We start from the raw sequence: 23,817 nt of genomic DNA, 5'->3' as shown, positions 1-23,817 counted from the left end.
CCTTGCTACTGCCTATCAATTGCCTGCTGGATGCTGAAATACTGAAATACTGCCTGAAATAAGCAGGTATCCCCACTCAGCCTTTCCTTCTTCTACAGCATGCGTGACCAAGAAGAAAAATGCACACACAAAAGCTTTGAAATATACCATAATAAAAGCCTTGAAGTCTGTCATAATTCCAGTGTTCACTAACTTCTGAGGGTTAAGAAACCTTCTGACTGCTTCAAATATTTTCTGCGTGTGTAATTAAGCATTTAAATGACATATGCTTTCCTTGTTCAGTTCCCCTTCCCCAAACCTCTAAGTTACTGTAGTAAAAAAACAGATGCTTTGAAGCGAGGGTTATTCCTTTCAAGTATCTGGAAAGTACCTTGCATAAAAATATAAAAAAGAAATAATATTAGAAATATTGCTTTGTTTCCACTCTTACACTCCTTCCTTTTGGTGTTACAGCCAAAGACCTCCAGGAAGGTAACTGTTGATTCTAGCCCTAGTCATGTATGTAGTGTCATGCAATACTTTTGCCTCCTGGCCTAATTACCTTACTCTATTTCAATCTCTTTCTCAAGCAGTTGTCTGTCTGTTACAGCAGCATTTTACGTCTGCTCAACTGGCCTGTCCTCTAAGAATAAGCCTGCATTGAATTAACTCACTGTCATTTTAATCCAGGTATCTGTTTACCGCTGCACTCAGGGCTTCTTAGACAGCCCTGTCACCTCTACCCCAGGGGCATCACCATTTTTTTCTTCACGCGATGAGGAAACCCAGGTGTTCATTTTGGACGTGATGGTGACCAAGACGACCCTAATGTATGTGTACAACCACTTACAAGCTCCTCACCTGCAGTAGCAAGCATTCCCTTAGGGATGAGGGAGGGAGGGAGGGAGGGAGGGAGGGAGGGAGGGAGGGAGGGAGGGAGGGAGGGAGGGAGGGAGGGAGGGAGGGAGGGAGGGAGGGAAGGAGGGAAGGAGGGAAGGAGGGAAGGAGGGAAGGAGGGAAGGAGGGAAGGAGGGAAGGAGGGAAGGAGGGAAGGAGGGAAGGAGGGAAGGAGGGAAGGAGGGAAGGAGGGAAGGAGGGAAGGAGGGAAGGAGGGAAGGAGGTAGACTGAGCTGGCAAGGGAAGGGTTGCTTTGGTGTTTTTTTGCCTAGAGTTAGTTTAGTAGCCTCAACAGTATTTCTATATCCTCATATTTCATTGTTGGTGCCAAACACCTTACTGTAACACTAGTGAAAGCCTCCACTGAATTTAACTGCCTTCACAGCTGCTCCTTTGGAAACCTGCAGGGTATGCAACACGGCAGCATCCAGCAGCAATTCTTGCCACAGTCTGCTAAGGATCAATTACCCAGAGTCAGAAATTCAAGACTCAGCTACCAAGTTGTCTTCCTTCCCACCACCACTCTACAAGTTTGTCTACATGTTTCTAAGTTGTCAACATGCCACACACAATATTCTGCTGTTTAAAATCGATGCAATGAGAATATACACCGCATAAAACCAGCTCTGTAGAATCCCTTAAGCAGAACTGCTGTTGAATAGAATGTCCAATCTGAAATATGAGAATGAGACCTTAATCACTCTTCAACTGTTGATCTCTATCTTAAGCATGTTCTTATTGATTTCATTCCACCCTGAGATTCCACCTCGGAAGCTCCTTGATGCTTTGAACCCAGAATCTATAGAGCAGCAAGCTCAGAGTAAAGTGTTTTGAACCTACACATGATAGAAATTACATACAGGCTGTACCAGCTTCTCATCTGATTTACTGAAGAATTAATTTGCACGGGATGAAGATCTGATTCAGCATGCACAGCTGTTCCCAAACTTCAGATGCCAGGTGAGGTCAGCAGTAATGAAATCGCAGGCTGCACGGTCAGCAGAAATTGAATTTTAACCAGGAAACACAGGGCAAAGTCAGCAATTTAAGACAAATGAGGAGGGGGGAAAAAAAAAGTAAAAAAAAAAAAAAAAAAAATCGCTATTGCCATGTATATTGCTCATGTATTATGTATTTTATTGTACATGTATATTATGTAGCAACTTTATAGAGGAGATTATGCAAGGATATGATAGCAGAAGACTGCTCTCACAGGATGCCCCTCCCACTTTTAAATCCCTGCATAGAGACTATCATAAAAGAAGTACTTCTATAAGTGGCTTTTACTAGACATGATGTAGTAAACTAACTTTAATACAGACTGGTGCAAAACACCACTGATTTCCCAAAGCACAATCTTTACAGCACACCATTCTGAAAGAACCCTCGAGTTTTCAAATTAGCATCCATAAACACTCTTGCACATAAAAACTTAAGCTGTAGATATTTTTTTTCCTTGTGGAAAACTTATACCTCTTAAGTAACTTCATATTCTGATATATGAAACAGATTTGGAGAGAGTTTTTTAAGTTTCCATGGTAAGCTGAGCTCTCCTGTATATAGGGTGTGATCAGCTGCCCTCCCTGCTCTCTGGTTACTGCCCTCAACACCCTCAGACCTCTCTGTGCCACGCCAGATTTGTACATGAAAACATACTGAAGCTTTTGATTTTCAACCAGCTGCTACTGGAAATTCACAATTACTAAACAACTAAGTAATAAAACTGAAGTCATAGATCTAGGAAACTGCAAAGCAAAATGGAAAAAAACCCCGTATATTAAAAATACGAACATTTGACAAATCAAGGGACTGATTAAATACCAGAGCTTCCATTGTAATTAATGCAACTGTTTCAGGCTGGAAAGGTGGGTAAAATCTGTTTAGATAGTATAAACTGCAGGATGACAAAGATCAGGAAATTTAAAATGTGTTGTTAGATAAAGCACAACAAGAAAAAAAAAACTCTCAAAATTTTTGTTGAATTGGATTACATACTCCCAGCTTGCACACAGGATGCTTTTTCTTACTCCTCAGAAGCTTAGCACCTGCCTGAGAGTTGCAGGAATAGAGTCAAACTTTCTGTAAGTACTGGTGTAAAGCATGATGTACAACCATTAGAACAGTCCTGTTCCCACTCCACGGATGTGCTGTGTTTGCAATGGTGAGACAACCTTTCTCTAGTGGCAGAAATGCTGTTGCTGCCTGGTTCCAAGGCTGCAGCTACTCACCCTCACCACCTTGCCAGTGGCACGGCTGCAGGAGGTGGCTGCTCTGCCCATCAAATGGCTCAAGCCACCCATGCTTAAAGTTCATCTCCTTCCTGTGCCATGACACAGGACTCTGGTGAATCCCAGGACCCCAGTGATTCACTGGGAAGCACAGCCCAGCAAAGCCACGTGTGTCACTGGGGGGATGGTAAAATGCACCAGGGGAGCACGAGGCAGCACTCAGCATGGTACCTTTGGAAACTGTACCCTGATTTACCTAATCCTCAACACACACACGGGGTCCTCCAGCTTCCCCAAAACACCAAACCTACCACAAGGTGGAAAGCTATTGCTGTGTTTCATTTTGCTCTTCATGTGAGGACAAGGCATGACACTACTGGTTGGGGAAATCCCTGTCCCTTCTTAAAACCCTGGTTATTTAAAGTCAACAAAAGGTTCACAGACCTTTCTGGTCCTTGCTGGACCTTTCCCAACACAAGAGACTCCCCAGCAAATGTCTGTAGAAAATTCTTGCTTCAAGGCTGTAAGGATTTACTACCACAACGAAGAAGAAAAAAATCATCCTTCCAAGCACTACTTCTGCAGCAGTTCAAGAGGAAGGGAAAGAGTAGCAAGAGAGGACGGGTGTTGTATCTGATATTGTAACAAGCTCATGTATTAAAGACCTGTTTTCTGTCGAGTTAGAGTCAGTATTTTCACTAAATAGCATTAGCTAAAATTTACAGGTCGTGTCAAAGGAATTTTACTGAGAGAGAGAAAAATGATCTCTAATTCCAGCCAAGCATACTGAACTTTTTTCTTAAGTCTGTTATGGATCCATGGAAAACCAGCTATGGTGAACAAGCAAAAAGAGGTATTGGTTACATTTTGATTAGAATGGAAAACAGATGTGTGGTGATTAATCACATTCTAGTTAAGACAAGGCCACCCTGGCACAATTAACATATGGGTTAGTTCTGACTCCTTAAGTACACCTGATTATGTGTCAGCTTACACCTTTGTTTTCACATCAGAATAGATATATTAGGGGAAACTTATACCTTCATTAACCCCACGGAAATCCCAGAGCTAAAATTATACTCAATTTATACTTAGAAAATTTAAATTCAGAGCCTAACTAACTAAACTGGTTCATGGGTCTTTGCTGATCTCCAGTTACAAAGAACATGAAGAGTACATGGAAAAAGAGTGAGTTTTTTTAATTCTCAGCTACTCAAAGCAGGTAACAGGAGTTTTAGAGGTAACTGCCAAAGGAGCATCCAGTGCTGATTGAATAATAAAAATTACATATGACATTCAGTGCAGAAAAATGCTACATCTTGTTTTTTAAAAAAAAATCACCTAAACTTTACATATAATTATGTCTTTGAATTGAATTTTATTACTCAGAAGGCACTCAGGTAATACCAGTTTGGTAGCAACTCTGCTTTTTTAACTGCTCCATAGATAGAAGATAATTGAAATTATTTTTAAGAGAATACAAAACAAAGGAAAAATCAGCATTGCAACAATATTTAAATAAATTGCGTACATGCATTTTCAATAGTAGGTATGTTTGAGGCCCTCAGTCTCAAATGCCACACACAGCAGAACTGGAACAGACAGAACTGTGAGAAGGCTGATTATTGGCAAATATTTGTGGTTTTTTTTAAGGAACTATTATGCTATGAAGACAGTCCAGCTTCCAGAGCAGGAATGGCCACTCAGATCCCTTAGATTCCCCATTCTTTACAAGAATTTCTAAATTGTAATGAGATGAACTGGGGAAAAGGCAGGAGGGGAACAAGGAGAAGCAGCTATTGAGCCTTCAACAGAATGCTGGAAATCAATCAGGAATTCCTTTTCCAATATAGCTACAGGTAACCAAAGTAAAGTTTCAAGTCCAAATAGCCAAAAAGAGCTGGTCCCTCACCCAGAGTGCAGGGACCAGCTATTGAACTTGGGAACTTATACCTGCAATATTTTTTACATGCTAAAAGTCTGAAGAGCAGCTGGGCAGGTTCCTGGAAGGAGACTCCACGGAGGGTGACCAGCTCTGAAGACACCACACCTCAAAGTCATGAAGCTCAAGACTGCAAAAGGCTGGAAAGAACTCTAGTGGAATACTTTGCACTCTTCTTATATTCTTCAATTAAGTCACAGTTAGCAGCTGTTTCAAAATGAAGCAGAAGAATGGGGAAACTGGCCTACACAGACCTTTGGTCTGATCCTGCAAGGCCATTTTGTTCTACAACCTGTTTGGTGGGGACTGTGGATGCCCCCTCCATGGAAGAATTCATGGCCAGGCTGGATGGAAGCCTTGAGCAGCCTGGTCTAGTGGAAGGAGTCCCTGGCACACGCAGGGAGGTTGGAACTGAGATGATCTTTAAGGTCTCTTCCAACCAAAACCATTCTGTGAGTCTATGATTTGTGATTCACTTCATGCTTACTCACTCTGTGGAGGGGAGAAGATGAAAATCTTTCAGAACTTATCAATTGACAAGAACCTAAATATCTCTGGAAAATAATCCTCTATAAAATAATCACCTTCAAAGTGTCTTATGATCATGTTAGAGAACATAAATAAGCTCTGCACTTACTTGCACCATACCACTTGATAATATGTGCTTTCAAGTCTGTATTTCATTAAAGCACAATAGACAAATAATGTACACACACCTTCCCACACACAAACAGCTGCTTCTTGAGTATGCTCAGTTATTTACAGTTATTACCTGTTTATATTTCCAAATTTGCAACCTCATGATGCAAGGGTTACCTAGATTATTATTCCTTCTTCTTGGCTGCTCAGGATTAGGAAGGGTTTTAATTTAGCTTGGTTTTGGAAAACAATAATTTTTTCTACTTTTATCTTGCCTGTTACATCAAGGAATGTTCCCACAGATCCTGTCCATAGACTCCCTGGCACACTAGGCACACTGTGCTAACAGAAACACTGTAATAGGTTTCAGGAGATAATCAGAAAGCATACTTAAGAAATTTTGCAATCCAGACTGGAAGTTGCTAGAGCTGAAAGCAGATAATCAAGTGTCTAAATAACCAACATTTATTTTGCAGGTGTCCAGAGCTGTTTGTTCACTCTCTGCAATCATAAGAGGCACACCACAGCCTGCCTATCTGTGCAGTACAGAGCAGTCAAAGTACCAGGCAGGTACCTAATTCAAATGAGCATGGGAATATAAACATGAGACTGAGGAAACTGAGCTATTCACTGAGTCCTTCATGGCAGTCTTCTGGATGAAAATGGAAAAGAAACACTTATCCTCACAAGACACATTTTTACAAACTTGTGCTACTGCTTTTCTTCTTAGACAAAACAAGCTATCCCTGACAAACACAAAAGCTGTAACACACTCTCATGTCCTATCAACAAGGTAAGAAAGAGAGAAAAACGAAAAGCAGCACTGTCATGAATGTGCAAGGATGCAAAGAACAGTAGCACAAAACCCCAAGAGATACCATGAGGTCAATGGCACATAGTTGGGTCACTGTGATATCACATAATGAAGGAGGAACTGATAAATAAAAGGCACAATTTCATTATCTACCAGGACAACAGAGTGAAAGGGGTGAAAGTTGACACAAGCCACAGCCACCTCTGATAAGGTATTGCATATTAATGCCCAGGACATGCAGCCACTCTTGTTTTGTCAGCAAAAAGAGGGCAGGTATGGATACAGTCCACAAAGCGTCTCCCGTCTCGCTTTCCTTGCTATTAATAGAAAACAGGGAAAAGATCTTTCCTAGTAGGAGTTGCCTACTACAAAGTACAGTTGACCTGACCCCTAAAGGGAGGTTTAGGAGAGATCCTGCGTAGGCAGTGCCTGGGCTGCCTGACCCCCTGCCACCCACCCAGCCCTCAAAAGGCAGCAGAGGCTGCAGCTGCCTCTGGGATCTGCTGGTGCACAGCATCAGGCTCAGAAAACCAGGCAATACAAGAAAATAACAGCAGCAACAGGAGACACAGAAATAGGAAATCTCCTCTTCAGCTCTTGCAGCTTTGCAGATAGCGCAGCAAGTCCTGTAATAAGGGAAGCAGGTCGCTTGCCTGGAGGGATGTCTTGTCAGAAACACCATGCTGGTGTAACTTTATCCTTTTTGGACTTTATCCTTTTTTGTAACTTTATCCTTTTTGGAAAGGGATGCACCTGCAGATTCGATCTCCAGGAAGCAGGCTGGTAAAAATTACCAAAAAGCATAATTTCATTCAAATGCAAAACCAGCACTCCATAGGGGCAGAATGGAGGAATTCTTACCGCAAGTAGTCCTAAGGCAGGTGAGGATTTGGAGAGAGTCTTGTGCTCCAACATCCAGAATATCTGCCTCAGTCCCAGCACAGCACTTGGACACAACAACAGCAGACACCAGCTCCATTTGTTTCTGCCCATACAATGGGCCTTGCAGCCAATGGAGGCAACTCATAGCCTGAATCCCTATATCTTACTTGCACTTACCAAGCTTCATTCCAGCATGACTTTGTAGAAGTTATTTCAATAAGCTAATTGATATATAAAAATTACATATTAGATCCCTATAGAAAGCAGTAAAAAAGGAATCAGTGCAACTATTTTCAGAGCTTGGCAAAGAACCAGATTTCAGTAAAAGCTGCTGTCATCCAAGAATTACTATCAGGACTCTGAAGACAGAAACCAGAAAGGGACAACGGATAGTATGTGTACTTTTCAGCCAGGCAGTTCCTCTCCCTAATCTGTTCCCTTTATGGTCAATGGAACAAGAGCAGTTCAGGGAAGGAACATAACTGAGATGCTCTGAAGTGCCCCTCTGCCCACTGATGACAGAGGGAGCCTAGAGGCTAACACAGCCACCAAGCTGCATGCATGGCACGTCTGGGAGGCTGAGAAGACGACTGCTCATGGCAGCAATACAGCAGTAAAACTTCCAAGTTATTTTCCTACATGCACCACAGATGGCACAACTCAAACAATATGGCAAAGAAAATCTATGTACAGTGCCTCGAAGCTTCTTGTCAGTTGAAGCAGGCTCCCTTCATGCAACAAAGAGGAAACCAGAGAAGAGGAATGAATTAAGTCTGTGTTGTTTTCTTGTTGCTGTTTTGGTTTTTTGTTTGGTTTTGGGGGTTGGGTTGGTTTGGGGATGTTTGGTTTTCTTTAAACTAAGAATAGAGATTCATAGGATAACAGAATGGTTTGGGTCAGAAGGGACCTTAAAGGTAATCTAGTTCCAATCCCCCTGGCATGGGCAGGGACATGTCCCACTAAACCAGGCTGCTCAAAGCCCCATTCTCAGTATTCATAAAACAGATGCAATAACAAAAAATCTTTTTTCTGTGCAGCATGTGCTTCTTCTCTGGTGTTTTGTTTTTCCCCACAGAGAAATTTAGGAACTGTTTTGGTATTTCTGTGTTTGGACTCTGCACACTTCCTGCCTCCTGGACAAGCATCCCCTGGAGCCAGCTGAAAACTATACCCAGCACCCTGAAGTAACAGGCATCTAGTCAAACAGGTACTGCCAGCTCAAAGATGTTCCTCTGGGTCCCTGAGTTGGTATAAAATATGTTTTTTACTGGCTTTAAAACAAAAAAGATCCAACCTCACAGCAGTTAGGTTAGAAACACTCCCCATAAAGTCTTACTAAAGATAATAAAATGACTGAATTTTGACTACAGAGCCTGGAACAGTCAACATACAAAACTAAAAGCCACACACACCACCTCAAATGCACATTATAAACCAAATAGTGCAGACCAACAACCTAGGAGTGAAAATCCAGGAGACCCAGCCACTGCTACCAGAGCACCCCACAGGATGTGGTCTAGGGTAGCTATGGGTGTTTGTCTATTCATTGCTTGCCTTAACCTTGGGACAAAAGCACAGCAGGGCTTTGGGGAGCATCCCTAGTGCTCCCCTCTCACAAGGTACACCACCTCTGAGAACACTGCATATAGCTGTATATGGCTATTCTGGCAAAAGATACAAGGAGGATTTCATTTCCTCATCCGCTCTTTTGGGATCTCATATTTTTAATATATTGGGAAATAATAAACACTGAAGTGAAAAACATATGGCAGAACTCCTTTATGACAGTTCTAACCAAACTTTGTCAGGATGCTGTTACACAGGACACTGGACCTTTCATGAAAACACACCCATGTTTTCCTTAGCAAGTTTTTCTTCAGTGTAACACCGAGGGCTTCAACTGTGAAAGAAAAAAAGTAGAAAAGCCTCCCAATGCATTTTTGATGCAGTTATAGTGAACCACTCAGGCATGGTCATCTAGGCAGCAAGAGGCAGAAAAGACATGACAGCTGGCTGATGTGTTTCCAGTATTGTCACCATCCTCCCCTGCCTGGAACAGCTCATCTGCCCCCACAACCTGCAGAATAACTTCTACTGCTAAAAGGGCTGAGGAAAACTCCAGCCCTCAGGCACTGGCAAGATCAGTCCCAGGCATCCTCTCATGCCCAGCCTGACAGAAGCTTTCTGCCCTCTCAGCTGTCCACGTTTCACACAAAGCAGAGCAGTAAGCAAATCTCTCCAGTGGTATTTGATGCTGAATGGACTCTTAAATGGCCAGGGAACATAAATTTAGGAATATGTAGTAGAAGTAAGGAACACATTCAACATTTATATTTTCTTCCTTAACACACAAAAAGTTAAACTGAAATGCCAGCTTTAGACATTCTGAAGTTACAACTGGCCCTTGAAGCTGAAGTTTAATCCTTGTCAACAGCCACAGGGAGAAATAAACCAGCAGAAACAGGTTTTAACTTCTTTTTTTTTTTTTTTTTTTTTTAATCAACACACTCCTCTTCATGTTTGAACAGTAAGATCAGAGCTAAATATTTAATGTCTGAAAGGTTAAAGGAAACCTGAGACAACACTTCATACATACCAGACTCGTATCAAACTGCTAAATATGAACCAACATGGCTTATGGCATCCTACCACTTACATCAGCATGCTGCTCAGCCACAGCAACTTCTGCTGGGGTTTTAAATTGAGTAGTTGTAACTTTATCTCTTTGGAGTCTAAATTTTTATGTGCCTTACTGAGACTAAACAGGAAAAAGAGAGAATTAAAGGAAATGTTATTGTTATTAAAATACAGATACTGTACATAAAAAACCCAACTAAACAGAAAAGGACAGCTCATTGTTAGAGTAACACTTGAAGACAAGGAAAACTGTTAAATAAAGTCATCTGCATGATACAATATTTCATAAAGCTTGCATTTTCATTTTTTCATTGGCAATATTTTGCCAATTAAATGCTTTAAAAAATCCCCTATCTAATGCCCTTTTCCAAATAGACACACCATGACCTTCATCAAGCTCGTACACGTACAAAACTGTAATGATAAAGAGTGGTGGGATTCCTCCAGCCCTGATGACCACATCTGCTTGTGGCATGTTCTGGTCCCAAGATGAACATTTTATCTCAGCTTTTCCGAAGGCACCATAGCAATATTTTGCACTATAGCTCACATTTTCTTGATGCTGGTTTTGGTGGATACCTCACATACAAGGGTTAAAGACAACATCAGGGAACCATACCACCTATTTAAATAAAGTCCCTCAGTCTTCGGAATATTTCATTCAAGAGAGACACACAACTTACAAATTAAGTCATCTTATTTTCTCCATAAATAAAAGCAGCTGCACATGAAAAAGATGAAAAGGTTACAAATGAAAGAGGAATAGGATAGCTGAAGGCAAAGAAAGAACAGTACATGTAATTTTAATGTCACGATGAAAAAAAATTTACATTAGTATTATAGTACTTTGTAATTAATTTAAAAAAATATATCTGAAACAGGTCTAAATGGGATTGCTTTGGGGGGTGGGAAGCAAAACATCATACTACTTCTTTTCCATCATGGCTTTACAAAGAGGTTATTTCCTTTAAGGTGCTAGTGAGTATGGTTGAAAATTTTTGTTTGTGCAGAAACAAGATTTGTTTTAAATCTCACTATGTTTTAAGATCCAAAAGTAGATTCCTTCTCCCTGCTATTTTTTATACATTGTAAGAAGAAAGAATTATTATGGAAATCTAAGTTATTAAGGAAAAAAAGTCAGAAAGAGGATATCCCAATTAAAAGACATTTCACTCTATTTCTACAGTATTCTTGGTGTGAGTGGAGTCAGATAAGCCCTCACATTTTAACCAAAGTTTCCCAAGATGAAAAAAGCATCCCACTAGCACACTCTGCAGCAGTCCTTTCACACCTGGAAAAGCCCCTTTAAAGCAGGAATCCACCACTTTTAAGCAACAACTCACTACTAACAGAGGCTTTATCTGCTCTACAGCTTCTTTGCTCTTGCTGCAAAGCCTATTTTAAGGATTATAGTTTCAATGTAATATGCATGGACAATTCTTGGAAATCACCCTGCCTTGTCTCAAAATTCTGAAATGCTACAGGACTGGCCCAGAGGTTTCTCAGTGAGATCACAGAAGGTAAATCACAGGTTATGGGGAAGCACCGTGGTTCATCCCACAAAGGACGCTGACTAAAAGCATGCACAAGGAGTACAACAAAAGTCTAACATTTCAGTTTAAAGTGGTGTACATTTTTAGAGCAAAACCACAAGTTATTTATATGGATAGATTTTCACAAAGCAATCTGATCTGGAAACCAGGGGATTTTACTTAAGAGCATCTGTGTTCCACATCCTCAGGAAATAATCCTAAAAAGCTGAAAAAGGTATTTTTATCATAGACTCTACAGCTATTTCATGTTTCACTACAATTGAAAGAGAGCTGAACCAGATATCTCCAATCACATCTGGAAACAGGCCTCAGTACTGTGTGCTCTGTCTGCACTAGAACTCAAATTATTCTATTAAAAAAAACAAAACTAATCCTTAAAATTAAAAAAAAAAAAATCCCCCCAAGCTTTGGCATTCTTTTTCACATTTTCTCAATTTGTGTGATGTCAGTTTACATCTAATAAACATGTTGTTTATTATCTTCATTTAAGCCAGAACTTCTCCCAAGTTACAGCAAGAGTCATAGGAAGCATGTCACGATTACAAATCCATAATGCACGCGGGATCCCTGTGCAGCACCATTAAATCCATTAATCACCATCTTTTATGTCCCAATTATGCTAAGAAGATACTCAATAAAGCAATTTCAGCTCACCTCTCCCTCTCTCCTGTTACCATCAGTGCAAAGAAGGCAAACCCACAGAGCTTCCGAGAAATTCTCAAGGCACCTCTTTTGTTCCCTTTAAATTAAATCCGAATCGGTTGCACGTTTTGCTGAACTGCTAATGCTCTCCACATGTTTCCTCTCCTCTCTCAGACTGAAAATGTTTTCTGTTAGGAATGCCTAACACTGAACAGAAAACTGTAAAAAGCCCTTCAGATCACCCAAAGTACCTCTTTAATTTGAACATATCAATCACTACTTCCCCAAGTAAAGAGTTCAAGGAAAGACTGTAGTACCACAATTAGGCTTCCTTTTATTTAGACTCTTAACGCATTCAGAAACTCCTAACAAACCCCAAAACACTAAACTTGTTTACTTTAAAGCTTTTTGTTTAAAAAGTTTCTCAAAGAGAAAGTTTTGAAATATGAACCAGAGGAGATTCACAGTGTCCATGGCATGTGACTTGGGCACTCAGCACACCACAAATGCATTGCAGACCAAATCCAATAATGATATTTGTAGGGAGAAGCACCTTAAGCAAGAAAGTACCACGTCTGTTTCCCTACTTCTCTATGTATCTTAACTCCTCTACAACCAAGTGCCAGATATGCTTGTAGATATGAGATATGACTTTGCCTTTGGGAAAGCACAGTGGTTTCTCTGGGAAGGAACTTGCATCTCAAGTGCTTGGAGGGACAGGTCCTACCAGAAGGTTCAATAAATGCATATATAGTTCAGGACCTAATCACACCTGCTGTGCTACATGCAAAAAGCCCGTGTAATGGGTAACAGAAGGGAAAACTGTATATGGGAAAAAGGACTAGCTGCATACTTCAGCCATTAAAGACCAAATAAAAGCAGCTGGCTTCTACCAGCCTCCTAGCTTACGGCTTCCCTCAGGTACTGTGGAACAAAAGGAGCTCAAGGCTCTGTACCTATAGTTACATTTCCAAAAAGGTATCAAGAGCCAGAGCATGTCAAAAAGGCAATCTAAAAAGCTGATGGGAAGGTTGACTTAACTGGTGCTAACATTGCTGGGTAAAGCTGAAGCCTAATAACAGAGGCTAAAAGCAGCTGCTGTGAGCCGTGGCAGCTATTGTATCCCATACTTGGGAATAAATTGCTGAGCACTTATGCAAGGATGGGTAGGGATGGGCTGTAGCACTTAGAGAATCATGTCCCAATAAAACTGCAACTGCCTGTGTGCAAAAGCCAACAGAACAGGATTATGAAATGGTTATAATGACTAATAATGAAGCTAGATCATTCATTTAGCAAGACTCTTCCAGTAATATCCTTGTACACTGTTAAGGGACCAAGATGGCTCAAGCTATGAAGCTTAATACACTAAAATATCTATAAAAATTATTATTTTTAATATACAGACAGAAATAAGAAAGACTTTGCATAAATATAAGGAACTGTAAATGTACAAACCCATGATTTTATAAAGAAAAAGTTTTTTAGTATCCAACTGAGATGTGTTTGTTTTGTTGGGATTTTGGGGGGGTTTTGTTTTTTTTTTACATAATAAACTGACACAAAGGAGAAGTAACATTTAAAATATACTTTGCAACACTGGCTGACTTTCCAAGCTACAGTACTCTGAGCAATCCCAAGCCAATACATGTATCCAGAATTACAGCCACCTTTTTTTTTTTTTCATTTTTGTTGTACTGCACTGTATTGTATTGACACCTATAGATGATGCCAAACTTCTTTTGGCAGAATCATTCTAAGTCATTGTCATGGGTCCTCAATCCAATCTCATTTTCAGTATTTAGAGCAACATTCCCAATTCCTCACCATGGGCATAAGTGTTATAAAAGAGGACATTGGACTGCCCTGGATTAGATATTCCGTCCAGATATGTAGGAATAAATAGTACCTTTTCCTCAGATTTTGAGAGAAAACTACCAAGAAACCAATGAACAGACAAATGAAGCAGCAGCTGCAACACAGAAATGTCCAAGCAAATACAAAGTGAATAAACCAAGTCACTCTCTGACAACAGATAACCTTCTAAAGATCACAGATAACCTTCTCTGATAACCTTCTAAAGATCTTTACAACTTCACAATCAAAGTTGGTCTGATGAAAATACTCATTTAATTTCAAGGGCAAACATTTTTGGCATTCTTGGTGTTCTCCCTCCTCCTTTACATTGTACTTTATCAAGACTTCAGGTGAACACTGTAATTGCTAAATACATAAAATTAAAATTACATCAAGACACAACTAAATACAAACAAAGCCAGTCATATGGCTGCAAAAGTACCAGAAATCCATTTCCCACAGGCTATTAACTTACAGTAAATCCAATTGGGATACCAGGTAAAATTTGGCAGATTGTAGGGGGGAAAAAAAAAATAAAAGAATGAAAACCAGACACTAGGTTATTCAAAGGACTGATCTTCCACCACTAGGACCTTTTAACATCAAGAATCACAAAAGTACATCTATATTTTTCAGCTAGTTATGTACTATGAACAAAACTGGTGTCAGTGATATTCTTTTGATATAAGAGAACACTGAAAATATTGCACTTTGTATTAAAACCACTTAAACTTTATTTTTGTAATTAGTCTTGACAATTTAATCAGGATCAAACCAAAACAAGAATATAAGTAGATTGATAGCTAAAAAGAAAATTTGTTTCTCCACGCTGAGTCCTTATTTTGAACAAAACAGGAACTAAAATTGGAGGAGGGGTGTATTAATACATTCATTTGAGATGCTTAAGAGTGACCAGTATACAATGGGGCAGAAAATACCACTCAGTAACAAGTTCCGGACACAAGTTCTTAAGCTTTATTCTTTCCCTGCCCTGCTTAAAAGCAAAAAAACAAACAAACAAACAAACAAAACAAACAAACAAAAAAAAACCAAAAAAACCCCAAACAAACAAAAAAACCAAAAACAAAAAACAAACAAACAAACAAAAAAAAACCCACCAAAAACAAACCCACCCTACTTGACATGGAACTTGCTAAAGCTTCCTAGTCTCATAAAATATTGGCTATTCTCCGATGTTAAAGCCCAATGAATTCCCTGGAGTTTGAAGTCATTAATGATGGAAAACTTTATCTGGATATCTGAATATAAACACTTGTGTATTTCCCACAATTTAGAAGTACACACTAGGAAGAAGAAGAAAAAAATACTAGTTCTGCTGCCAAATAGGAGATTTTATGACAGCAAATTATTACTTTACATCTGTCAGCTCTTCAGAACAGGGTAAAACCTTGAATGCAAGGATGACAGGAAGCCGTACTGGAAGGGCACTACAGCACAAGCCACATCTTCTCATAAAGCATTCCTACATACTTATGAGGGACTTTCCATGGTCAGTAACACTGCTAACCATGATGTTTTCCAAGGATATTGTGAAGAAAATAACCTGAGCAAGATGGTTTTATTCCACATAACACCATCTCGGATTGCTCTAGCTTCTGGCGTCTGCTCCAAACATCTAAGGCACCTTTTACTCTCAAAACCTACTGCTTATATTTCAAAAGAGATGTTGATTACCATGCAGCTGATGTAAAAGTATGCACAAGATGAAAAAAGTACCACCTGTGCCAGTGAAAAAACCCTCCTATTCCATGACAAGTTTAACTGCCAGGCACAAGTTACCAAATGAGGCCAGAACCAAGAACTGCAGACAGTCCCTGACTCTCAAACTATCACATCCTAAAAAGAAGATACGTTTGATATGTAGAGAAAAAGAAGAAAAAAGAAGAAAAAAAAAAAGAAAAAAGAAAGATGATAAAAGAAACTACATTACATATTACATCAAGCTACAGGCTGAAACAAAAACTTAACCTAAAAATCTAAACTTTAGCAGAGGGGCTGGAAATTAGAACCAGATCTTGCATTTGGCTTTTCTGCCTGTAAAGAACGAAGCCAAGAGCCCATATCCAAACACACCTCTGCTCTAGGAGTTTGAAATCTGAACTTGAGTTTTGCAGCCTGGCTTCCTCTGTACTGACCACTGAATGCATCATCACTGCCAAAGAGTCACAGCACCTGACAAAGGAACACCCTTTTGTACAAGAACAATTAAAATACACAAGGAGTAATGTGCCTAATTGCCCACAGTGAGCTTGAATGCAAACAGATAACAACAAACCAACCGCACGTGGAAGCTCGGAACCTGGCAAGCTCCAATTCCTCGATGGCTGCAATCTGGACAAACCTTTTATATGAAAATTGTTTTTATAAAACCTCAGTCCTGGAAACATGAAATCTTGTTTTTCTGCACCGGTCTGTTTTGCCAAAGATATTCCCAGACCTAACAAGAACAAGCTTCTCCAAGCTGTTCTTAATTTGGTTCACATTTATAAAATCAACCTAGACTTCACAGCATCTCTGTTTCTCCTCTAATACTTAACACACAGGCTTGCCCTACTGCACTTCAAGTCAATGGTAGTGGAGAAGAATCTGTTCCTGCATGAGGCAGCCCAGAGACTGCTCTCAATGGGAGGTATTTGAGGAATTCTGTAGGTTGCTTATGCTCAGTTCAAATTCCCAGAAAGGACGTTTCATAATGCATCCTGGGGGCAGGGGAATGAAGTTGGGTTGTATATAAAGCCCAAATCCTTTGAAAGGACTAGGGTTATGGAAATAATAGAAAACTTAGACTTTTTCCTCCACCTTTTCAGGAATGTATCTCTACTGTATCTACATTGGAATGCTTCATCTATGATCTCTTGAAGCAAGACCAACTATGAGCTAAACATATTAGGGTGTTGAATCCACTACAGAGAAGCTGAAAACAGAACAGGAAACTGCAGAGCATACACTTAGGATTATTTTTTTTATTTTCTTAAATCAACCATTTTCTTAAATGAACCACCCATACCATCTATCACTAGTATCACCAGAACACAAGCATTATCTTTGCCACAAATAATCAATGAGCATGCTGCTCTGCAGAACCCTGAAGAACATATTAACACCCTCACAACACATCAGCCTTCATTTATGCAACCTTAAAGCTCTACCACACACACTATGACTTTCATTAGACTTTTCCTCATGACAGCATTGTCTTAACCAGGGTTTTAAGACACTGCGATAATGACAAATACGTGGCCAACGTCTGCAAGATGTGAGGTACTAAAAATTACATGCTATTAAAATGCAGTAGTTAGTTGCCAGCTAACAGTTCTTCAGATCCCTTTCCAGTTCATAACTCAGTCTTCTTCAGGCAGACACAGTGGCTGTGGCAAGACAGAAAATCCAAGATTCTCCGAAGCACTCTGAACCATCACACTTCACTGTCTAAAGCTATACTTCCCTGTGCTGCTTAACCTACTTTAAGGGTTATCTAACTAATACAACCTCATCCTAGCACACAACAAACAAAACAATTAGATCAGTTTATTAGCCATTATCTTAACCTGGAATACAGAAAGCCTAATTCATACCCTCTTAGATTTACTTCTCAGTTTGACTTTGTTTATTCGTTCTCTTTTTGAGGGATGTTGATTTTCACTTACCAATGCAGGCATGGACTCTCACTGACAGTTGGGTCCTTAGAATTATACTGTGCTTCTTGCCCCTCCTAAAAAAATATAAGAAGAGAAAAATATAAAAGGTTTAGGATGGAGGTAGAGCAGCTGGGAATGAGGGAGTGAATTTAAGTGTAACAAAAAAGTCTAGGAGAAGGTGTTGTGGGTTTTGTCTTTGCTTTTTACAATTCAACTCTCTTTTAATTTAAAGATAGTAACTGGTAAGTGACCTCCCCATCTTTATCTCAACAAATGAGGCTTTTTTCATCTTATTTTTCCTCCCTTCTGTTGAGGACAGGGAACAACAAAGCAGCTGGGTAGGCAACTAACTGGCAAGCAGCCAAGGTCATCCCACCACAATGACTCTCTAGAAATCTGTATTAGAGAAGTTGAAGCGAGGACTGAACATTTTAATTTTCAAAGAACTATTTTAAAGCTAGAGATAAATATGAAAAGAAAATGCAAGGTCAAACAAGAGGTTGCTCGTGTACCCTGACGGGTCTTGAAAGCACATGGATAGATTGTTTTTTCATGCAATGAGGCAAAATAGAGTTTTCCTTCTCTCTGGCACCATCTCAGTTTCATCCTGGTCTTAAACAGAATTACTTCCTCTCAATTAGCTGCTACATTTCTCATTTGTTCTATATACATCTCTTCCATCTGGACAAGAGCATCATTCTTGATTTCTAAGTGCTGCAACCACAAACCAGCATGAGGACATAGCCAGAACCGTCCCTCCACATCCATACCAGCTCACCTGACAAAACCTAGGAAAGTAAAAAACACCAAAAGTCTTTTCCATTTATAGAGCACTATATTGTTCCTCTTTTCTCTGAAACTGAAGACGAGAATAAGTGGCTCTAGATGGCCACACCTGAGGATAGTGGGTGGACTGTATCACATCCAGAGGTCCCTTCCAACCTCAACAATTTTGTGATTTTATCATGAAAAAATATGCAAGAAACAAAATTGGGTTTCAAACCCATTTCAGATGCAGCTTAGTTTATGTCATGCAAACTCTAGGCCCACTTCGATATACAAATTAGAAGCAAATCCAAAACCAGCACAAACTTCTTCAGTTTAAACGTTCAGATTCTGCTGAGATTTCAGGGCCAATCCTTTTGCACAGACACCCAGCAGAATTTCCCCCTGGCTGTAACTCCATCAGAACAAACCCACTGTTTTCCAGACAGCAACAATGGTTCTTTCCCAACCCTGCTGTACTCTTGCACACAGTTGTTTTGAGAAACTAAAATATTTTTCATTACTTTCAACAAGAAACCGTATGTTAGATCATGTCCCAAATAATTTTTTTGGAAGGCAGGTTAGTGAAGCAGTGACAGGTATTTTCAGAAAAAATATTGCTCCCAAAGTAGTATAGCAAAAAAAGCCCACTAAGAAACTGAAAAAGTGGTTAATATGCAATTAGGTACCTGCTAATAGAGGCTTAATTCCAGTTTAAGAATGGCAACCTTTCTCTATAACCAAAATAATTGAACATAATTTTTTAAAATCCAACTTTAATTTAAATTGTTCTTCAATGGGTCTGCCTGAACATCATGAGGATAACGTGGGGAAAGTGTGAGCCTTCTCTTCACATTTTTGAAGTGCTGAGAAGCAAAATGCTATTCTCACCACAAGAACTGCCTGCAGTCTGGATTTCAAAGTTTCCTGGAGGAGTTCCAGGTTTAGGACTGACTCTCTGCCCACCTAAACTCCTCCCACCGTTTCAGCTGGACAGAGTCTTTGTCTGCGCTCACGTCCTGCAGATTTTTAACAGCTGCCCCTTACCACAGGGATGCCAGGACTCTTCTGGAATATTTAATTTGCAAAGGTTGTGAGTAATCTTTGTCAGAGTACCAAATTTAAAACACCAATACTAGCATCATCCATTGATTTATCACCTCACTTTTACAAGAGCTGTTACATTCTTAGTAGGGTACACCCTAATTCTTTCAAAGACAATACAAGATTTCTGAACCTCTCTCTCCCCCACCATTAGTACTTGAGACAAAAGGAAGAAATCCCTTCTATGGAAACAAAAGAAGAATGGCTCAGGGATTAGGATCTCCCATGTGGGACAAAGAAGGATCCATTTTCAATCTCCCTCTTGCCACAGCTTCCCTGCACAGTAGAAAGTGAGGCCAGGACACAGAGGTGTCAATGGGCCACATCAAAAGACAAACCTCAATTACTCTAAGAACATGAGATTAGTTTCCCTACACCCTGCATCCCCCATCTGCAAAACAGCCTGTGGTATCTGCCCATCTGTGCCTTCCTTCAGGCCTAAGGTCTTGTAGAGCCCTTAAAAGTTGCTGTTACTTACGCACCATTCAGTCTTCAGGAGGTCTACAAAAGTGATTTTAAGGGATGTATAGATTAAAAAACAGTATGCATGAGGACAGCAATACCTGTTTCTTACTTATTTTTCAGAAGACAGACTACAGTAAAATATTTCAAGTAGGTAAAAATGTTGTCTTTCTCTCTACAACAAATACGTGACCGTATCATGTCTTCAAAATAAGAGATGAAATGTAGCAACAAAGGCTTCTAGTTAAACAGCTGTCCAAAGGCAAATTTGCTCTTTTAAAAGATCTCCAAAAAGTGATTGTTGAGCTACAGGGAGGGGTTCCAAGAAAGCAGAATGTGTTTACTACTGAAAGGAAAGGACAGCCAGTCTGCCTGCGAGCCATGGGAGCAGACACCCAACTCACTTCACTTCAAACCAGACAACACTTCAGCACGGGGGAGGTGCTGAGGCATCTCTGCTCAAACCTTCACTTCATGAGGAACAACAGCAGATTCACCCTCAGTTTTGCAAGACCTGCCAACTTGTGTCACTCATGCCCTCTACTCTCTGCTCGCCATCAGATTTTTCTCCTCTGGCCACTGCATGACCATCTTTTTGCTCTTCCAAAACGACAGGATGGGGGGAAGAAGAAGAAGAGGGGAACTTAAAAGATTTAAATAATAATCAGCTAAACATCTTCCGTAGCACTGGAACATGAGGAAAAACATCATAATAATGATATAGAAGAGTCAGTGCATACGTACAAGTATTAAAGCAAGTGCAAAAGCCTTGGGCTCCACAGCCAGACTGATTAGGAAAGAATAAAATGCTACTGCACTCTGATCTGGGTGAAGCTGCCTGCTTCAGTCTCAGCAGAAACTGTCTGCCCTAACAATTACATGTATAAACTAGTGCTAGGGTTTTTGCAAATAAGAGGGAAGGCAGCACTATAAATATGATTTTAATGCCTGTACTTGGCAGGTTTATCTAAACCACTTTACCTTCCACTAAAATAGTGGCATTGGTAGCCTGGTACTTTTAGGGCAGTAACTACTTTATTCCCCTCAGCGTGAAGCTGCATTTCCAGGTATCTCCCATGAGATTTTTATATAGCTCATATGTTTCTAATTGAAAATTGTTTTCTTACAGAGATGTTCCTGACATACCTTTATTCACCGAGTAAGAGTAGTAAGACACTGAGCAAGCATGAGGGAGATGAGTTTGGAATATATAAAAGCTGATGTCCCTGTAGAGACCTGAGGAAGGAAGAAGTCCAAAGTTCTGCAACCTGTAAATCCATACCCAGATGAATTCAGAAAAGCCAGTTACTATATCCAATTCTTGACTTTCTAGGTACTGATGTGAAGGAACTTCTTCCAAAGCATCATCACTTGTTCCAACTTATTCAGCATATTCTTTAAAGCCTCCCTGAGATGTGGCCATTATGCTGAAATGCATCTATATAAATTATTGCCATCCTTGCCCCAAGCTACTCATAATTCATGTTAGCAATCTATCACTGTGGCAGACTGACCCTGGCTGGATGCCAGGTGCCAACCCAAAGCTGTTCTATCACTCCCCTTCTCAACTGGACAAGGGAGAGTATTTTTTTTCTATTTTTTACACCAAGTGTTAGAATCTATTCCATCTCTGACAGCCCCCTCTCCTGATTGCTGTGAGGCATTTTAGTAGTAACAAAGTTTGAAGATGTTGCAAGGCATCCTGAATCTTGTTTTTATGTACATGCTATTAGGCTGTCCTCTTCACTCTTGCATAATTCACCAAGAATTTCCATTTTAAATGGAACTTAACTTTTGTTTAAGAGCAGCCAGGTCTGGTGGAATGAAGGAACAGAACTGGATTCCAGTTTGCCATGAAATGCAAAGGGTCTCACTCCAGTGCTCATCACACTATCAGTCACTCCTGGGTATGTAGTCAGCTGGACTCTGTTCCTTTGGATGGCTTTGCCTTTTCTCTGGAGTGACTACTCACACAGCAGAGCTTAGAAGTTCTATCACCACATTTTCCCAAAACCTGCCCCCCACATTTAATCTAATTCCACTAGCTGCTTGGAGGACCATTTAGAACCCTCCAGGAAGCACAGCTGAGCTCACCTAAAATCAAAGGTCCAGCATTCAGCTTCTCAACCTATTCTAACCTTCTAATTGCTATTCTTTTAGCTCAACATAAATTTCAGGTTCCTAATGAAACAGATGATTTAACCAAATCAAAATAGAGAGACTGAAGAAACACAAGGACCTAAGAAACCAGCACCATTATAAAGCTTGTTGTGATGTAGGTTCATTACAATTTAATACTATTGTTTTCTTTGTTTCAAAAATCTAATGCATTTTGTTCCTCAATAAAACCAAGTTATTCTCTTTTGGTAGTATACCAGGCTTCAACAGTGCTGCCACTTCCCTCTCTACCTCACCTCCCTGTGAACAGTCCTGAAAATTTAGAGCAACCTCTCTTCTATTAGTTCTGTTCTATAAAATTGTCCCAACTATATACTTCATAACACAGAAAATCCTTACACAATAAAATCGAAATTCTGATTATTTTCTCCCATCGCTCACACTGTTACCCTTTTCAATGTACCAAAAACCAGTAGGATTCAAACCCCAGAAATTAAAAAGATGAAAACTCAGCTACAGAAGCATTGAATGGGTTTTAGACATCCTAGATTTCCCCCACAGAAGCTAATTATGATAAGGCCAGTAGCACGTAAAATAACAAAAATGATGCAGTTCCCTCCTGTATGCTTTTGACATTCACACAGCATGAATAATGTTTTGGGGAAAGAAGGAACACCTACCAAAATTATTATGTCCACAATTACACACAGAAAGTTTCAGTTTAAACTGCAACAGCAGCAAAGGGATTCTAAGTCTTGAACACGGACACATTGCTCTACTACACTGGGCTAACAGCATACTTTATGTCCTCCCACCTCACATCTACTTTTCCTCATCCTGCTTCAGAAAATCACTGTACAGAGCAAACAGCTCATGCCTGTAGCCTGTAACTTGTGAAACACTACATAAAAGACATGTTAAATAAAGGCTTGCCCTCTTCAGTTTCACCAAACTAGGGAAAATAAAAGTGAAAACCAATACTGGCAAATGCTACGTGCACCTTGTGTTTCTATTATTCTCACCTGTTATTCCACAGGAAGGTCTGTCACTCCCCAGCCTTCAAATCCCCTTCCACAATCAGTCACAATCACTGTTATGAGGTTCAAAATCACTAAATCACTCACAGCAAGGCCAACTCTGAACCAGGTGGTATCAGATCAGCCAGACACCAGTTCACCTTGCCCCCATCCCTCTCTTGAAATAATCAAATGACAGTTTCACAGTCCTTCATAACCACCAGCAAAGCAAACACAATGAGTTATTGAATCAAGCTAAACTAACACCACGGGCTGTTCTTTATCCGCAAGAGGGACCCAGGCTGGATGAAAACTCACCTCAACATAGTAACATTGAAAATGCCTTCAGACCTGGCCAGCCCTTGAAGCCAGCCTAACTGGACAACTTACCCTACTGCATCTACTTCTGCCTGATGCAATAACCTACAACCACTATAAAAACCTGTCTAACACACATGCTGCTCCTCATGGAAACCTTTCAAAGCACACACGCCCAACACATGCTTCACATTTTGTTACAGCCTCTCATAGCACTCGTGTTTCTTGGTGGACCAGCAACCATCTCAAATAATCACATCCATGTATTTCACGAGCAGTAGCTTAACAAAAAGAGCATCCAACAA

The 23,817-nt window shown here is 40.1% G+C and overlaps 1 protein-coding gene across 17 annotated transcripts in view; it reads right to left on the bottom strand.

Moving 5' to 3' along the window:
• Window positions 1-23,817, bottom strand: part of FHOD3 (formin homology 2 domain containing 3) — a 383,672-nt gene that overhangs the window by 311,565 nt on the left and 48,290 nt on the right. For all 17 annotated transcript variants that reach the window (XM_071736789.1, XM_071736782.1, XM_071736783.1 and 14 more), the window contains exon 3: window positions 17,739-17,803. In XM_071736789.1, coding sequence (XP_071592890.1) covers window positions 17,739-17,803 — 65 coding nt within the window. The remainder of the gene's footprint in view (window positions 1-17,738; window positions 17,804-23,817) is intronic.

This window comes from Heliangelus exortis, chromosome 2, assembly GCF_036169615.1.
Source record: "Heliangelus exortis chromosome 2, bHelExo1.hap1, whole genome shotgun sequence".
Classification (NCBI taxonomy): domain Eukaryota; kingdom Metazoa; phylum Chordata; class Aves; order Apodiformes; family Trochilidae; genus Heliangelus; species Heliangelus exortis.
This window is presented reverse-complemented; position numbering and strand designations above follow the sequence as displayed.